Raw genomic sequence first — 15,419 nt, forward strand, 5'->3', positions numbered from 1 at the left:
CGCCGGCTCATCCCTAAATCCGGCCCTGGGCCAAGTATAGTAGACCCTTTTATGCATGTTGATAGTCATTTATTTTTGGTGAAATATTTTAAGTAGTCTATCATTTCTCTCTTTCGTAATTCAGTTACTGTTTCATTGCCTTTAAAAATGTATAATTTTAATGTTATGAGTTTTTAAAAACAATTTTTTAAAAAGGATGCAGGTGCTGGGCTTGTTGCTGCTTCTATGATAGCCGTTGTGCCTGGATATATATCTCGTTCCGTTGCTGGTTCTTATGATAATGAAGGCATTGCCATCTTTTGTATGCTTCTGACTTACTACATGTGGATCAAATCTATAAAGACAGGATCAATTCACTGGGCATCTATGTGCGGTGTTGCTTATTTTTACATGGTAAATGTTATTTGAAATATTTCCGTCTTTTTTGCTCATTACAAGATGCAAAATTATTATAGAATGACTAATATGCATTTATGTATGTTAAAAAACTTTTTTTTCTTCTTTTTGCTAGTTGAGAGACAATTTTAGACTTTTTTGTTAATTTCCTTTTTGAATTCTTCTCAAGCAGCTTTTTGTTAGCTTTGTAAAAGGCTCTAGAACAGCGGTTCCCAACCCATGGGCCGCGGCCCACTAGTGGGCCGCAAACAGCGTGTTACTGGGCTCTGGACACTGGTCCAGAATATGAAACATCAAAATAAATCTTAGGCTCTTAATTTCTGTTTTTTTTACTTTCTTTTACAAAAAAGGAAGTATTGTATTCGCGAAAAAATTTTCACCCAAAAATCAACCTTAAATTCCATTTTGTTCACCCCCAAGTGAATGTTGAGTTTTTTTTTCAACCCGACCACACGTGGATATGTGCCTAGGAATATACAGACACCTGAAATATCCATTTTGACGATTCCCGAGTTAATTACAACGAGTTTTCTCGTGACGTCTGTATGTACGTATGCCGCATAACTCAAGAACGGAATGTCCTAGAAAGTTGAAATTTGGTATGTAGACTCCAGTGGGGTTTAGTTGTGCACCTTCCTTTTTGGTTGCGTTCGGATGCTTCAAAGGGGGTCTTTTGCTCCTTTTTGGGGGGAAATCATTGTTAATTTCGATGTAAACTCAAGTGGTGTTATAATTTGACGGACACTTGGCGATATATCGGCAGTCTTTTGGTTGCCAAGTTTTGTCACCAACTTGGCGACAAATTTGGGGATTTTTTTTTTAAAAATCTGGTTTTGATTTGGCCACTGGTGGTGATATTTAGAGAGTAAACAATTAAATCACATTAAAATTGCCAGTAATGGGAAAATGACATTAAATTGGAGTAAAAGGAAGTCATGTGATGCACACATCAGCTCGTTTTTTTGCTAAAATTCACTTATTAGATGTACTGTCACTCACTCAAGAGCTCAAGATTTTTCATATTTCTTAGGAACTTTCCCCAATAGTTAATAAGAAGAATTCTAATGAATCAAAAACTATTTTAAAGAAAATTGCCAAAGAAACCAGTGCATATTAGCTTCAAATTAAAAATGCTCCTCTGTTGAACCGACATGACTAACCAGTGAATTCAGACACTTGAGGGACTTTTCGAGAGCCTACCTATTTAAATGATGTTTTCATTGCAGTTTTTTTTTTTTTTAATATAGAAATGCATTGAATGTTGCGAGTTATTTGAGACTAAAACTATCCAGTTTCAATCCAGATATCAACTCTCTCGCATAGGAAAAACAGTGTCGAAATCTCATGCAGCTTTAAGTTTGACTTTTACACTAAAGGACGGTTATACGAGGGGGGATCCTCAAAAAAACCAGACTAATGATGCGATGCCAATCCTAGTTGTAGTAGAGTGTTCTCCAGCTAGAAGGCTCAAGTAGAGACCTTCACAAACCAGCTGTACAAGTGGCGTCAGTTTAGTTGATAACGTCGGATTGTACTGTTGGTTTTCTCAGGTGTTGTTGCTTTCCGCCTGCAAACTCATTATGGCAGCTTTGAAAAAACAAACTAAGCTTGAAATTTTGCTTTCTGCTTGAAAAGTCGGCAACGGAATAACTTACCAAATGCTTCAACAAGCTTTCAACAACGATGCTATGAGCACAAGTGTACACATGTACACAAGTTTACGAGTGGTTTGAGCGCTTTAAACGTGGTAGCACGAATGTTGAAGATCATGCTTGCTCTGAGCACCCTTCAACATCTCAAAATGATGAAAACGTTGAAAAAATCAGCCAAAATATCAACCAGTCATCGTTTTACGACTGACGAAACTTTAGAAGAAACAAGAGTGTGTTGGATCTCGCGTGGGCAATCAGAAGAATGGTTCCTTCACCATGTTAACTCTCCCGTACACACAGTCTTCACTATTAATTGCTACTTGGCCTCTCAGGGGTGGCTAGTCATTCAACGACCCCCGTATTCGCCAGACCTAGCCCCCTGTGATCTTTTTCTGCCTCCGAGGATGAAAAAAATCTGAAAGTGAAGTGTTTTGATGATGTAGAGGCTATAAAAATTGTTTCGCAATGGGCACTGGACATGGTCAAAGTTAAAGAGTTCCAGGGGAGCTTCTAACTGTGGAAAGAAAAAATAACATGTGTATTGCATCTAAGGGGGAACACTTTAAAGGAGACTAAAGAAATTTTGTGAATAAACTAATAAATAAATATTTTAGAACAAAAATCCGGTTATTTTTGGGTCCCCCTTCGTATGAGCAAATACCGCCCCCCCCCCCCCCGCCCCCCAAAATTAAATTTTTACAAATAATATATAGTATTTATTGGGTCTCAATGATGTTTTCTAGAAAACTGGTGGGCTGCACAACGAAAAAGGTTGGGAACCGCTGCTCTAGAAATCAAAGCTGCATTGAAAATACAGTTCGACCTAATTTACTGCATAGCTGACAAACTCCTAATAAATTGAACATCTCCCCTCCCAAACTCCCTAATAAATTAAACATCTCCCAAATTTTCATTGATGCAACAAAATTCCCTCAAAAAGGGATTTTTCAGTGATTAGAAGTTTTGGTAAATATCCCTACAGTAAAACAATTGCAAAACTAAATACTTTAATACACGAGTATAAAAACGCAGCGGGGAAGTAGTCAAGGCATGAATTACGGCATTAAATTTTTTTAAAAAGAATATTTAGGGCAAGCATCAGAAAAATGCAGACTTTTTTTTTTGCAAAATTTGCAGATCAGATCCATATATAGCTGATCCCGCAAGTATGACCTTTAAAATTATCTGGTTTTGCATGGAAATCTAAGTTATTTTTCTTTCAGATTTTCTCTTTCATTAAATAATTTGAAAGATCCGTTTTGGTTGGTCTGGTGTTTTTTAAAGAGTGTTAACAGAACCAAATTTTGTCTGGCCAGACTCCTGGATGAGTTTATGAAATATGACATGTTGCATCGCATATTATTCAAGTTTTAGGGAGTAGTTTTATTTTCAAAGGGCAGAAAGCCCAAATGATATGGTTGGAAACTGGCTCAGATAAGGGGGTCAACTCCCCAGAACCTTTGGTTTCACGGCACATATTGTCAATCCTAATATGGTAGTTAATTTCCAAATTGAAGTGATTATGACCAAAACCCCCACAGGGTAAATTCTGGTTGTAATGGTGTTTGAAAAAGAAAAAAAGCTTAAAATTTTTTCATCATTGAAACACAATACAGAACAGAAAGACTTGTAAATGTATATTTCTCTTTATGCAAAACAAGTTCATAATCTAAACTAATATTTTTCTTAATTTGTTACAGGTGTCGTCTTGGGGAGGTTACGTGTTTCTAATTAATTTAATTCCTCTTCACGTCCTGGCATTGATGATCACTGGCCGATTTTCACATCGAGTTTATGTTGCTTACAGTACAGTAAGTGTTCTTTTCTCATTAATTTGAAATGTATAATTTAGTTCCTTGGAGATGTATTTAATTTTAGTGATTTGTTTTCAGTTGTATTGCCTTGGAACTTTGTTATCTATGCAAATTTCTTTTGTTGGATTTCAACCTGTTCAATCAAGTGAGCATATGGCGGTAAGTAGATTGAATAATTTTCTATGCAAAATTGATGCTTTTTTTTTTCTCTCACATAGGGGGATACTTTTTGTGGGGATATTTCTCCAGCCAACCCCCTCCTTTTTTTTAAGTTATTATTATTATCATTTTTTTATCTACTTTTTTTTTCCATCTTTGATCTTGCTGGAAAATTGAAAAGTTGGAATTTTTTAATCTTTGATTTTTTTTTCAAATCTAGTGTTACTTTTGAATAAATTAATTTGTTTTCTTTCAGGCTCTTGGAGTATTTGGCCTTTGCCAGATCCATGCTTTTGTCGATTATTTACGATCTCGCTTGTCCTACGAATATTTTGAGGTGCTTTTCCAAGCCGTTGTTTCTTTCTGTGCCGTTGTAGCTCTTTCTGTTGGGGCTGTTTTAACTATCACTGGCAGTATCCTTTCAATTTAAATGTTCATTTTGCAAAAAGATTTCTATCTAGATTGATTGCTTTATGCATAAAATACTTGAATTTTAAACACTATCCTCATCTCAGTGTAGCAAATAAAAATATTTTTTGGTTTAAAATCAAGGCAATGAGAAGCAAAAAGATGTAAGGTTGTGTTCAGTGAGCAACTGTAGCTCATCGATTAAAATGATGATGTCACCTCCAATGTTTTAGCATTAGCTGATGTCACTAGCTGCCACGTGATCAATCGACCGGTCGTTACACGTTGAGCGTCGAACGTAAGCTAAGTTAATATTTTCAAGTTAAGTCTGAGTAAAATGCATTAAGGTTCTAGGCAGGCTTTCATTGAAAAGTTGTTCTAAATCATGCTGTATAACACAGAAAATACCAGGGCTGCTAGTACTATCTCTTGCTCCAAGACAGAGGAGAGGTTCACCTACCATTTGTACTGATAATTTCGCCACTTACATCCCTTTGCTTCTCACTGCCTCAATTGAGCCTTTGCCACATTACAGACAATATATTTAACAATTAATGTGGTATCTTATACGATGCTGGTGCTACTGGTATTTTTTATTGAACAAAATTTTAAATTTTGGATGAATATGTGATGAATATTTTGCCTGTTAAATAGTTACTTTGCTTCTAAAATTTATTCATGTTTTAGAATTTTATACTTGTACCTCTAAGAAGGTAAGGATAAATTCTTAAAATTAAAGGCAAATAGCAGTCTGTTTAAAAAAGAAAGCTTATGCATGCAGGCATAACAATACTTAAAAAACAATATTTAAAAAAAATAATTTAACTTTATTTTATTTTAAAGTTATTTGTCCTCCTAGATGCATTATTTCAGGTGTAACATTTCATTACAGAAAAAAACAATTTTTATGGATGTCTGATTAACTTTTAACAAAACCAGGGGTGTGCACAGAATTTTTGGGGCCCATCACAGTGACATTTACGCCCCTCCATGTTATTTAGCCCTACATCCCTACACATATTTCACCCCTTATTTCAAAAATCCCGAAGTATTTAAAATAAATTTCTAGTAAATCTGGAAATGAAGAAAATTAACTGCTTCAATATAAAAATAAATTTCTAGTAAATCTGGAAATGAATGAAAATTGCTACTTCAATATATTTCAATAGGGTTGTTGGCACTTTTAATGGCTTTTCGGTAGAGGTTGTAATGAGCACGAGGGCCATTAATCTTCACTGGAGAATAATAAATAGATTAGGGCTGGCCTAACTTGACCCAGGTCTATTGCTGGTTGTCATTTTTGTATTTAAATTTCCCCATGACTTGATATTAGTTTTAGATTGGTGCTGCTTATATTATGTAACTTAGATTTGCTTATGGATACTTTTTGAAAAGGTGGAAAAGATGCTTCAAATTTCAGTTAACAAAATATTCTATCTTATGTAAGTTAACTGTACAAAAGTTAAAGCAATGATTTCACCTCTTGGGCTCATGACTATTATGTGTTGCTTTTTAAACTAGGACCTTAATTCATTCCCGTTCATTCCGACCCTTCATTCAAGCCGTGGCTTCTTTTTTAAAACTTTGTTTTGCCGTTTCTTAACTAATCTGTGCAATATATATTTTTTAATTTTAATTTCTGCTTTCTTTAGTTATAGTACAGTAACCCCCCATTATATCGCACTTTTCAGGGGGCAAAGGAAAAGCGTGATATATCCAAAAGGGTGATGTAACCGAGGTTATTCAAAATAGTTATCCATTCAACACATACAATTGAGCATTCACTCTTTCTGACATGATTTTCAAATGGTTTCGATATAGGTCACGAATTGACTATCACACGTATTAAAACTTATACAAGATTTAAATTTAAGTAAATTTTCAGCGTCAATATGAAATGGCGAATAAAGATGATCTACATTAGCTACAACGTGATAAGAGTGAGCTTTCCAATACCCTGTTATTCCCAGTAGACTTTCTAATCCCTTCGATGTGCAGTAGAAATTATGTAAAAAGTGAAAGTAACTAGATTGTTTAGAGAACTCTTTCGCCTGTCCAGAGCATCCTTCCTTTCTGTGATGCAAATCCTGATTTGTGCAACCAAGCACAAATCTTTTCTGTGCTAACAGGTTGTCAGAGAGGGCATAGGTTCTCTTCTACTCGGACCAGTATAACACTTGCCTGCTGTTTCTCACACATTGTAAACCCAAGGGGGAAAGTTTCAGTTCTTCTGCATTGCTACTTTAAACAATTTTAATTATTTTTTGAAACATTGCTTTTTAAACTTAATTTTGAATGAAGTGAGTAACATGGATTTTTCTAAAAAAACAACCTGGAGAACCTGGAAAAGTCGGGGAATTTTTTTTTAACCACAAGTGTATGAACCCTGCAGAAGTTTGAGCTTCAAATATGTAAGTCATCTAGGTGTACTTGATAAATTGGAATTATTAGTGATCTTTTGATTTAAATAGATGAAACATAATAAAATGAAAGTATTAGGCTGCATTGTCAAAATATTACTTCATGCACTTCTGAATGATCTCCCTATTGATAACTGCAAAAAAAAAAAAAAAAAAAAAAAAAAAAAAAACTATTATAAACACTTGCTTTGCTTTGCTGATATATTAAGATATGTTTCTTACTCTTGGGGGATATTCTTGTTACTTTCAAGTGTTAAACAAAACTTTTATGTTAAAAAATGTAGTTTACAGGATTACAAAATACATTTGATCCAACAAATCATTCCTTAATGGTGCTACTTAGAAATTTCACCTTGGACTGGTCGGTTTTACTCTTTATTGGATCCTTCTTATGCCAAAAACAACATACCTATCATTGCATCTGTCTCAGAACATCAGCCCACATCCTGGTCAAGTTTCTATTTTGATTTGCAGTTTCTTGTGTTTATGTTTCCAGGTAGGTACATTCATATATAGAGTGGGGATGGGGTCATACTCCTCTCTCCTTTATATTCATTGGGGGGGGGAGGTCTGGAATGGGGGCATACTCCCCTCGCTTTTATATTCATTCTCATGTTAGTTAACCCCTTCAGTCGGAATTATGAAATATTGGACCAAAAATGTTGATATTTAGTACACAGTGTACTATGGTAAAGGGTATCTTATAGACAAAATTTTGAGGCTGTAGGAGAAAAATTAAAAGAGTTACGACACGTCAAATATTCCGGACTTATATTTTTGAAATCAATATTTCATGTACAAATACGATAAAATACCAAACAAACTTTATTATAAAATGTTCTACAAACAATTATAAAACATAATATGAGCGTTTGAAATGATTAATTAAAGGTTATATATTTTTTAAAAAATCAGGAAAAAAAACCTTGCTTTTCATATAAAAGTCCATGGTTGGAAAAATGAGCCACTCTCTATCTCTCAATCCTTATATGTCAGTGTTGTCAATCCCAAAACAAAAAATTATTTCACAGATTATAATAAGTAGAATGTAAAGACTCAACTATAAAAAAAATCAACTAATTAAATCAATTATTAAATGATTAGCAGCTGTTTAAAGTGTATGTCTGGTATACCGGACACCAGGTCTGAAAGGGTTAAAGGTTTCATTATGCCTTGAAGTCTTGAGAGTCATAAACATCGGTATGAACATTATCCATGTTGTAACACAGTTGAATTGTACACCATGTTCTCTCAGATGTTTTGTGGAGATATGATGGGGCGAAGGTGTGGTCCACAGCTGCTCATCATTCCTGTGCCCTGTGATATTGAAAGTTTTTTGCTTGAGTAAAATAAGTCAACATGTATTACTGCAAATAAAAGCATTAAAAAGAGTTTAAAACAACTCAGAATGCAGCTTTTTCAAATCTTGCTTAAAGAGAAGAGTGGTTCACAAAGTCCGAACTAACAGTCAAGTGAATGAGAAATACAAGACCAAAAGCATCAATAATTTTTTCCAGTTCCGACCACTGGTGGTTTATTTACTTTTTTGGGTCTTGCATTTCTCGTTCACTTCACCGTTAGTTCAGACTTCGTGAAACATTCTTTCTTTTTAAGCACTGATAAAGAGGCTTGTGTTTGATAGCCTCAAAACAGCTGTTTTCATAGTTGTTTTTAAGTGTCTTTAATGCTTTTTTTTTGTACTATTATGCACATTAGCTTATTTTACTCATTTCTTTTTATGAAGATTTTCCTCTGCCTTCTTACAGTTTCTTACTTGTTGCTTTTTGAAACTCCAGAGAGCATTGCCTGGTGTCTTTAGAGCGGGACTTCTTGGAGGCCGGGCAAAGGGAACTGGTGAAAATTGTTTGGTTAAAGCCTTCATTAAATATGTATTTCGGCAGCCGATATTTAAAAAAAAAAATTTAGTACTGTCTGTCCTCGGTTGCTGTGGAATTGGCAAATGTCCAGCTAAGACAGTTGATCTGAATGAGGGGGAAAGGTGAAAATTTAATGTGCATGTTTTGATTGAGTCAACGTGATTGCTTAATTTAGGGGCTAACACATCCGCAAAAGCTGTTACTCTTGCAAACTAAAAGATGCGTCCCTTACCTGTAAATCAGTTGTTACAATTTCCATCGCATCGGTGGGCAGACTGTACCTTTAGTTTCTGCTTGGGTGGTTTTCCTTGTTACGACTCTCGGCAACAGATTTTAAATGTTCCCGGTATATTCCAATCAATGGCAGCTGAATTTCTGCCTAAGTATGTGTATGGTTTTCTTAAGTGTTGTTAAGTTGTCTTTGGGAAGAGCAGTATCCATTTAATTCGATGGGAGTATCAAGTTTGTCGCCTAGGAACATACGGAACACCATTTTCAGAGAAGTGGAAGTTGTAGTGACTTTCTGTGACATCATCGCCGCATCTTAGAACTGGATTGCCCGTAAAAGGACTTGGATGCCTGGAACCGTTCTCTATTCCCAGGCTGTGGTGCTATCTTGACCCATAAGGAACATAACCAGTGTTATGTGGCGACTTCCTATTTGTATCATTCTCTGTGTCATTTAGTATATGTTAGTTCACAATAGTTACATTCCTGCTCATATATTTCTAGTCATTTTAAAAAATGAGGTATTTTGTCAAAACTTATGCCTTATATGTGTCTCCAATTGACGCTATATGTGTTTTTGGTTAGCTTAAACATAGTTTATTTACTGTTGAAATTTTTAAAGTTAAACTTGAACTTTTATTCTGCCTACAAAAATCTCCACGACCCATATGCAAGAACATAACGCAGAATTCAACCATGTGACGACATGGTGTTCATACCAATGTTTATGACTCTTGAAACTGCAAAGGGTTTATAACATTCAAACATAACTAACATAATGTTTTAAAATAAAGTGGGTGAGTACTCCCACCCAAACCACTCAGTACAATTAATTTAAATGCTATTGTCTTTTTAATTAAATGGCAGCAATAGTATTCATTGTTGTTGTTTCTAATGCTCTGGATGTCTGACGTAGTCAGATGAGATCCAGCAAATCATTGACCTTTTGAAATCAAGGACAAGAAGAGGGAGGCATATAAGTCTTCTTTGGTAAAACCCAAACAGTCCAGGATGTGTTCGGATGAGATCTGCTCACTTGGAAGCCACAAAAGTTTTCTGCCCTCAAAAAATGAGACTATTCGTATGTCCACGTGCCAACCTAGAAATTGCCAATTTAGACATTCTTTCACAGTTGAGATTAAAAGAACAGCCTGGTATCCTAGCGGCATACCAGTGGAAGGGAGGGATATTCTAGTCCTTTGATAGGTGATGATTAATATTGGACTGGTGCTCTGAGTAGGTAAGGGCGGAGGAGGACTGAGTTGAGAGACTACAGTCCTCCTTGTCTAAGCGATCTGCTTGCTCGGCAGTAGTATTCAATAAAGGTGCAGTCAACTTTTGTCTACTCGAAGCCTTGTAGCTCGAATATCCCTTTAACTCGGAGCTTTCACTTAATCCCAAAATAATTTAGTGGTTTCAATACAAAGTTGTTTCTATATCTCAAATGTGCTCCTTTTAGTTCAAAGTTTTTACGAAAGTTTAGTTTTCGTTTTATGTCTAAAAATGCAGCCAAAATGAGAATCTCCCCCCCCCCCCCCATCTTTTAGCACATTACTTTGCTTATCAGCTTGTGTGAGAAAGATCATTTATTTTTAATTGTGCTCCTTAATGCACGTAGTGTTGCAAAATTGCACACGAGCTATTTTATTGTGGCTGATGACCTAAAATTTCATTGCTGGCTAATCTTTGAGAGGCCTAAAATTTTGTTAAAAATTGCAACGAGTTAGCCTTTATTTTCTGAATGCCTCAAAGAATCATGCTTTGATAACAGAAACTACCTACTAGAGAAACAATAGTTAACATTGCTTTAAGAGCTGTCTGAGAAATAAATGCAGATTTCAGTTGTTTTTCAGTACATTTTATAGGTTTCTCATGTAGAACTTTCATTTGTAAATGTAATCAATTGCTTGATGTTTTGTGCATTTTTTTTTTTTTTTTTGAAAATTCAATTAAAGAATTTAAATTGTTCTTTTGTTATGTCCATGATGTCAAATAGCTACTGTGAAAAGTTTTTCCTAGGAGTAGTTTTGTAGCATATTTAAACCATACAAGTAGTAATCACCATGGTTTTATTTCTTCATCCTTATGAAGTTTTATTAAGAAATGCCATTTTGATCACTGTTTGATGCCTTTATGATTTGTCTTCAGTTTTTTGACACTTAAATTTTTTGTAAATTTCAGTTGGACTTTACTATTGCTTTTCAAAGCTTACAGATGCCAATATTTTCATAATTTTGTATGGAGTTACCAGCATTTATTTCGCCGTAAGTATGACTTGAAATTATTCGTAACTGACCAAATGTTTTTTGATTTCTTTATGGAGTTATTTCTTCCTGATAGGTTGTTGTTCTTCAAAATTCTGAACCTTTTAGTTTATACTCCACTACATAGTACAGTGTTAAAAAAAAAGTCAGTCATAATTCAGATATATATATGGATAAAAATATATGTAGCAGCCATTTTAAATTGTGAAATTCTTGTAAACATGGCCCGATATTCAATATTAATATCAAATGCAAGAGCCAAATTCAGATTTGCTGATGTAGAATGTTAACTTTGAAACCAAAATTCTTTATTGATTTTATTAGCAAGAATATTAAGAATATAGTTGTGCTATTGGAATATTTTACCAGGAGAAAAACATTTGCTTAGTATATGAATATATGACTTTATATTCATATACTAAGCAAACATTTTTGTCTGCAGAACATATAGGGCATTGGGCCGTGGTGGCCTGATCAGAAAGGCATTGGACTTGGCACTGGAGGGTCCCTGGTTCGTTCCTAGCCGGTTGACAATCCACTGTCTTCGTTAAGGGTGACTGGGGGGCGTTAAATATGCTCGTGGTCACAAAAGTCCTCCAAGTGAAACAATACCTCTGGGGGTACTAGGCCAGAAGTTATTAGGCTTCTGGTCTGGTTCTAAATTATCGAACTGATGGTGCTGCCATCTATTGTGTTGTCCGAGCCAAATCAGACTTCCACCTAGAAACAGACGCTCGATTAAACCGGAAGCCATACCGCTCGGCCTTAAAATCAAGTAGCATTGCTACTCAGACTCTGGGTTTCCAAGTGGCATAAGTAACATTAACAACATATAGTTCATTGAGTTGTGAAACACACTTTTGTGATTTGTGAAGGGGGAAAAGAAATACGTAGAACATTTGTCAGTGTAGTTTTTTCCTTTCTAAATGTATCTTGATCTCTCCTCCGCACCCTCCCCCTTTTTTAAAAATCCTCGACTCATTGGAAAACTCAATGCAAATCATTTATCGTTTTGCATATCTTGCTAAAAAAGTTTCATTTCAAAAATGCAACTTCAATACAGTAAGACCTGGATATAGGGTCACCCGCTTATTAGGTCACCTCGCATATAAGGTCACTTTTCTTAAGTCCCGGCTCACTGAATAGAAATTCTATGTCATGTATTATTGGATATATGGTCAGGTCATAATACATTAATCGCTTATAAGGTCACTTTTGTCAGATTTCTTTGAATGATTTCAGTGCCTAACAGATTCACTTCCAGGAATTCACCGCGATATACAATCCTTAAAAAGTGAAAAATCGTTTTTCCTATTAACATAGCATGTAGTCCACAGAATGCAGTAGCAAGTGAACATTACGACAATGATACTAAAATAGGGAGCAGTAATGCGGGCACTCAGTGTGTACATATTGCACTCTTTTCCCAGTCACGAGAAGCTGAAGAAATTTTCAGAAAATAATTAGAAACCATTGTGTTTAAATTAAAGAAAAAACACATTAGTCCTGTATTAATGACAATTTTAAGTAAGGAAGTTGCACATCAGTTATTTGCTTGGGGATATTTGAATGCAGCTTTACTCTAAATGAAAGTTTTAAAAAATCATTTCAAAATTTCTTATTGATTCCAAAAATTTAAATAAGTTCAAATCAACTACAATAACCTAATTAATTGATAATTAATTAGGTTAATATTAAATTTTGAAGTGATTTAATGAATTAAATGTTTATTTATCAATGAATATATATGAATCGGTTATAAGGTCAACCCACTTATAAGGTCAGTTTTGTGAAGTTCCGAGGGGTGACCTTATATCGAGGTCCGACTAGTTTGTAGTAGCATACTTTATTTATGGAAATTTGAAAAAAAAAAAACGAATAAGCTGTTAAATTAAGGAAAAGTTAGTTACACCCTCTCCCAAATTTAAAGGCAATAACCAGTTGGGTATCTGGAGTTTAACATCTGCTTTAAACCATGAAATCTTACGGTCCCTTTTCTTTTACACTACTTCTCATTGTTATGTATGTTTGTATGTGATACAAAATTTATTGTGACTTCTTTGTTCAACGTCTTCTTTTTTTGAACAATCACGATTGCTTATTGTTCTCACTTCACCGTCCTTGGCATTTGGTTCCTTTTTCAGCTTGGACCAAGGGCCTCTGCAGCACCACCGGCCTCTGGTCCTAAATACTGTCCCCCGGAATCCGCTGCTCCTGGTCAGTGGTGTCCATGTCCTACAAGCACGCACGCTCATACACATGCACACTCACTCATACAAACCCACACACATGCCTACAACGTCCATACACACAGGTCTACGCACACACACAAGCATACAGATGCACGCACGCTCGCCTTCACACACCAATATACACACGTAACCGCCCAGGAGGAGGGGCAGGTTTGGGGGGACAGGAGCCGTTTCTAGAAACAATAACTCCAGTGAGTAGGGTCGTGTCGCAACTCATGATTGCGAAAAACATAATTTGAATTCAAAATTTCAGAATTCAAATTAATATATATATATTTTTTATTATAGGGTGTTATGGTACGATTGATGCTTGTATTAGCACCTGTAATGTGCATTCTGTCTGGCATTGGTGTATCATCCATTTTAACAACATACTGCAAGCAACTTGATTCAACTCAACATGACAAAAAAGCCAAAAGATTTGACAGCAACTATTTCAAGAAAAATGAAGTAAGTATCAGTAACAGTGATCTGTTGCTCGTGTAGATAAATTGAAAACTTTCATATTAGCAAAAATATTCTAAACTACCTAGGGATTTAAATTTTTTACTCTTAAAATTTCATCACTTCTTGATTAATTTACTTGTTAATGCCCTGCCACGTAAAGCAGTTCAGTTAGCTTTCTTACTGGTCCTGGGCTTCCAGTTCAGATGTTTTTGATGTATTTTGCTTTAATGTCAATATTACCTGTGGTTGTGTTTCTTAACATTTTATTGTTACTGAACTTCAGCATTTTTAATTTTTTTGCCTTTTTAATCTTTAAATACATTTTGTTTTCTGCTGCAAATTTATTAAAAGACGCTACATTGCCACAATGTACATCAGCCTAGAAATTGGAATGCAAAAGCTGTTTTTGCCTGGAATGTTTATTTTGATTTTTAGAGTTACTCTTTCCTTCCTTATTGTTAAACATAGAATATTTTAGATTAAAGAAGTAATGCCATTTGGCTGTGTAACTTTCCTATTTTTATCCATTTATTTTGCAGGTTGCATGTTCATTTATCCTCGTGATGTCCTTTTTTCTGACCGCTTACATGATCCACTGTACATGGGTCACATCAGAAGCTTATTCCTCGCCTTCTATTGTGTTATCAGCTCGAAGTCACGATGGATCTAGAATCATTTTTGATGATTTCCGAGAAGCTTATTACTGGTTGAGACATAATACTCCCGAAGTAAGTTTCAAAAATAAATAAAATGATTAGACACTTTCTCATTTTGTTATATATATGTAGCTGCACAGCGATGCCCATGCTAAAAATTTAATAGAAGTCCGTTGAATTTAAAAAATTGACGTCCCCTCCCCCTCTGATGTGAAATGATCATTTTTCTTTGTATAAAATGCGTACACACCTTTTCAAAAAAAACTTTTAAAGTTTCTTTGGAATTTAAAGCTTTTCATCAAATCATTAAATTATATTTACAGTTGCTTTAAAACTCGATTTAGTGAGTAAAGCAGTTTTTAAAAATATTTCGCCAAATAAACCAAAAAAGACATCAAATAATATCTTTCAAATATAAAAAAAATTCCGCTACTCTATTGTTTATCACCAAACTCGCCCAGAACCACGCTATCATAATCCATCCGTCTAACGATTAGAAAAAAAAATCCCGTGGAACATTCAAAATTCATTCTCAGAAAAAAAGAAGAAAATATCGTACATTTCACTCGGATAAAAACAAATCAAAAGTTTCTTTTCTTTCAAAACAAATCACCAAAACACTGAATTACATTTACGGTTGCTTTAAAACAATAATCCTAGACTGAACTGCTCAGCGCCTAACGTGCCATGCGACCACGCTATCGGAACCCAGCATTTTTGCGAGTGAAGCGGATGTTTTTTCTTTGGCAATAATAAATGTTTTGCCAAACAAACAAAAAAGTATAAAATCACATTAACAGTAGCTTTCAAATCTTTATATATTAAGAGCTGCGTTTGTAGTTAATT

The 15,419-nt window shown here is 35.0% G+C and overlaps 1 protein-coding gene across 1 annotated transcript in view; it reads left to right on the forward strand.

The window, feature by feature from the left end:
• LOC129221518 (dolichyl-diphosphooligosaccharide--protein glycosyltransferase subunit STT3A) overlaps nt 1-15,419 on the forward strand; it is a 31,964-nt gene that overhangs the window by 5,907 nt on the left and 10,638 nt on the right. Inside the window, exons 5-12 of the mRNA XM_054856010.1 lie at nt 196-393; nt 3,749-3,859; nt 3,941-4,021; nt 4,278-4,434; nt 7,193-7,345; nt 11,136-11,218; nt 13,759-13,920; nt 14,457-14,645. Coding sequence (XP_054711985.1) covers nt 196-393; nt 3,749-3,859; nt 3,941-4,021; nt 4,278-4,434; nt 7,193-7,345; nt 11,136-11,218; nt 13,759-13,920; nt 14,457-14,645 — 1,134 coding nt within the window. The remainder of the gene's footprint in view (nt 1-195; nt 394-3,748; nt 3,860-3,940; nt 4,022-4,277; nt 4,435-7,192; nt 7,346-11,135; nt 11,219-13,758; nt 13,921-14,456; nt 14,646-15,419) is intronic.

Source organism: Uloborus diversus, chromosome 4 (assembly GCF_026930045.1).
Source record: "Uloborus diversus isolate 005 chromosome 4, Udiv.v.3.1, whole genome shotgun sequence".
NCBI classification, from domain to species: domain Eukaryota; kingdom Metazoa; phylum Arthropoda; class Arachnida; order Araneae; family Uloboridae; genus Uloborus; species Uloborus diversus.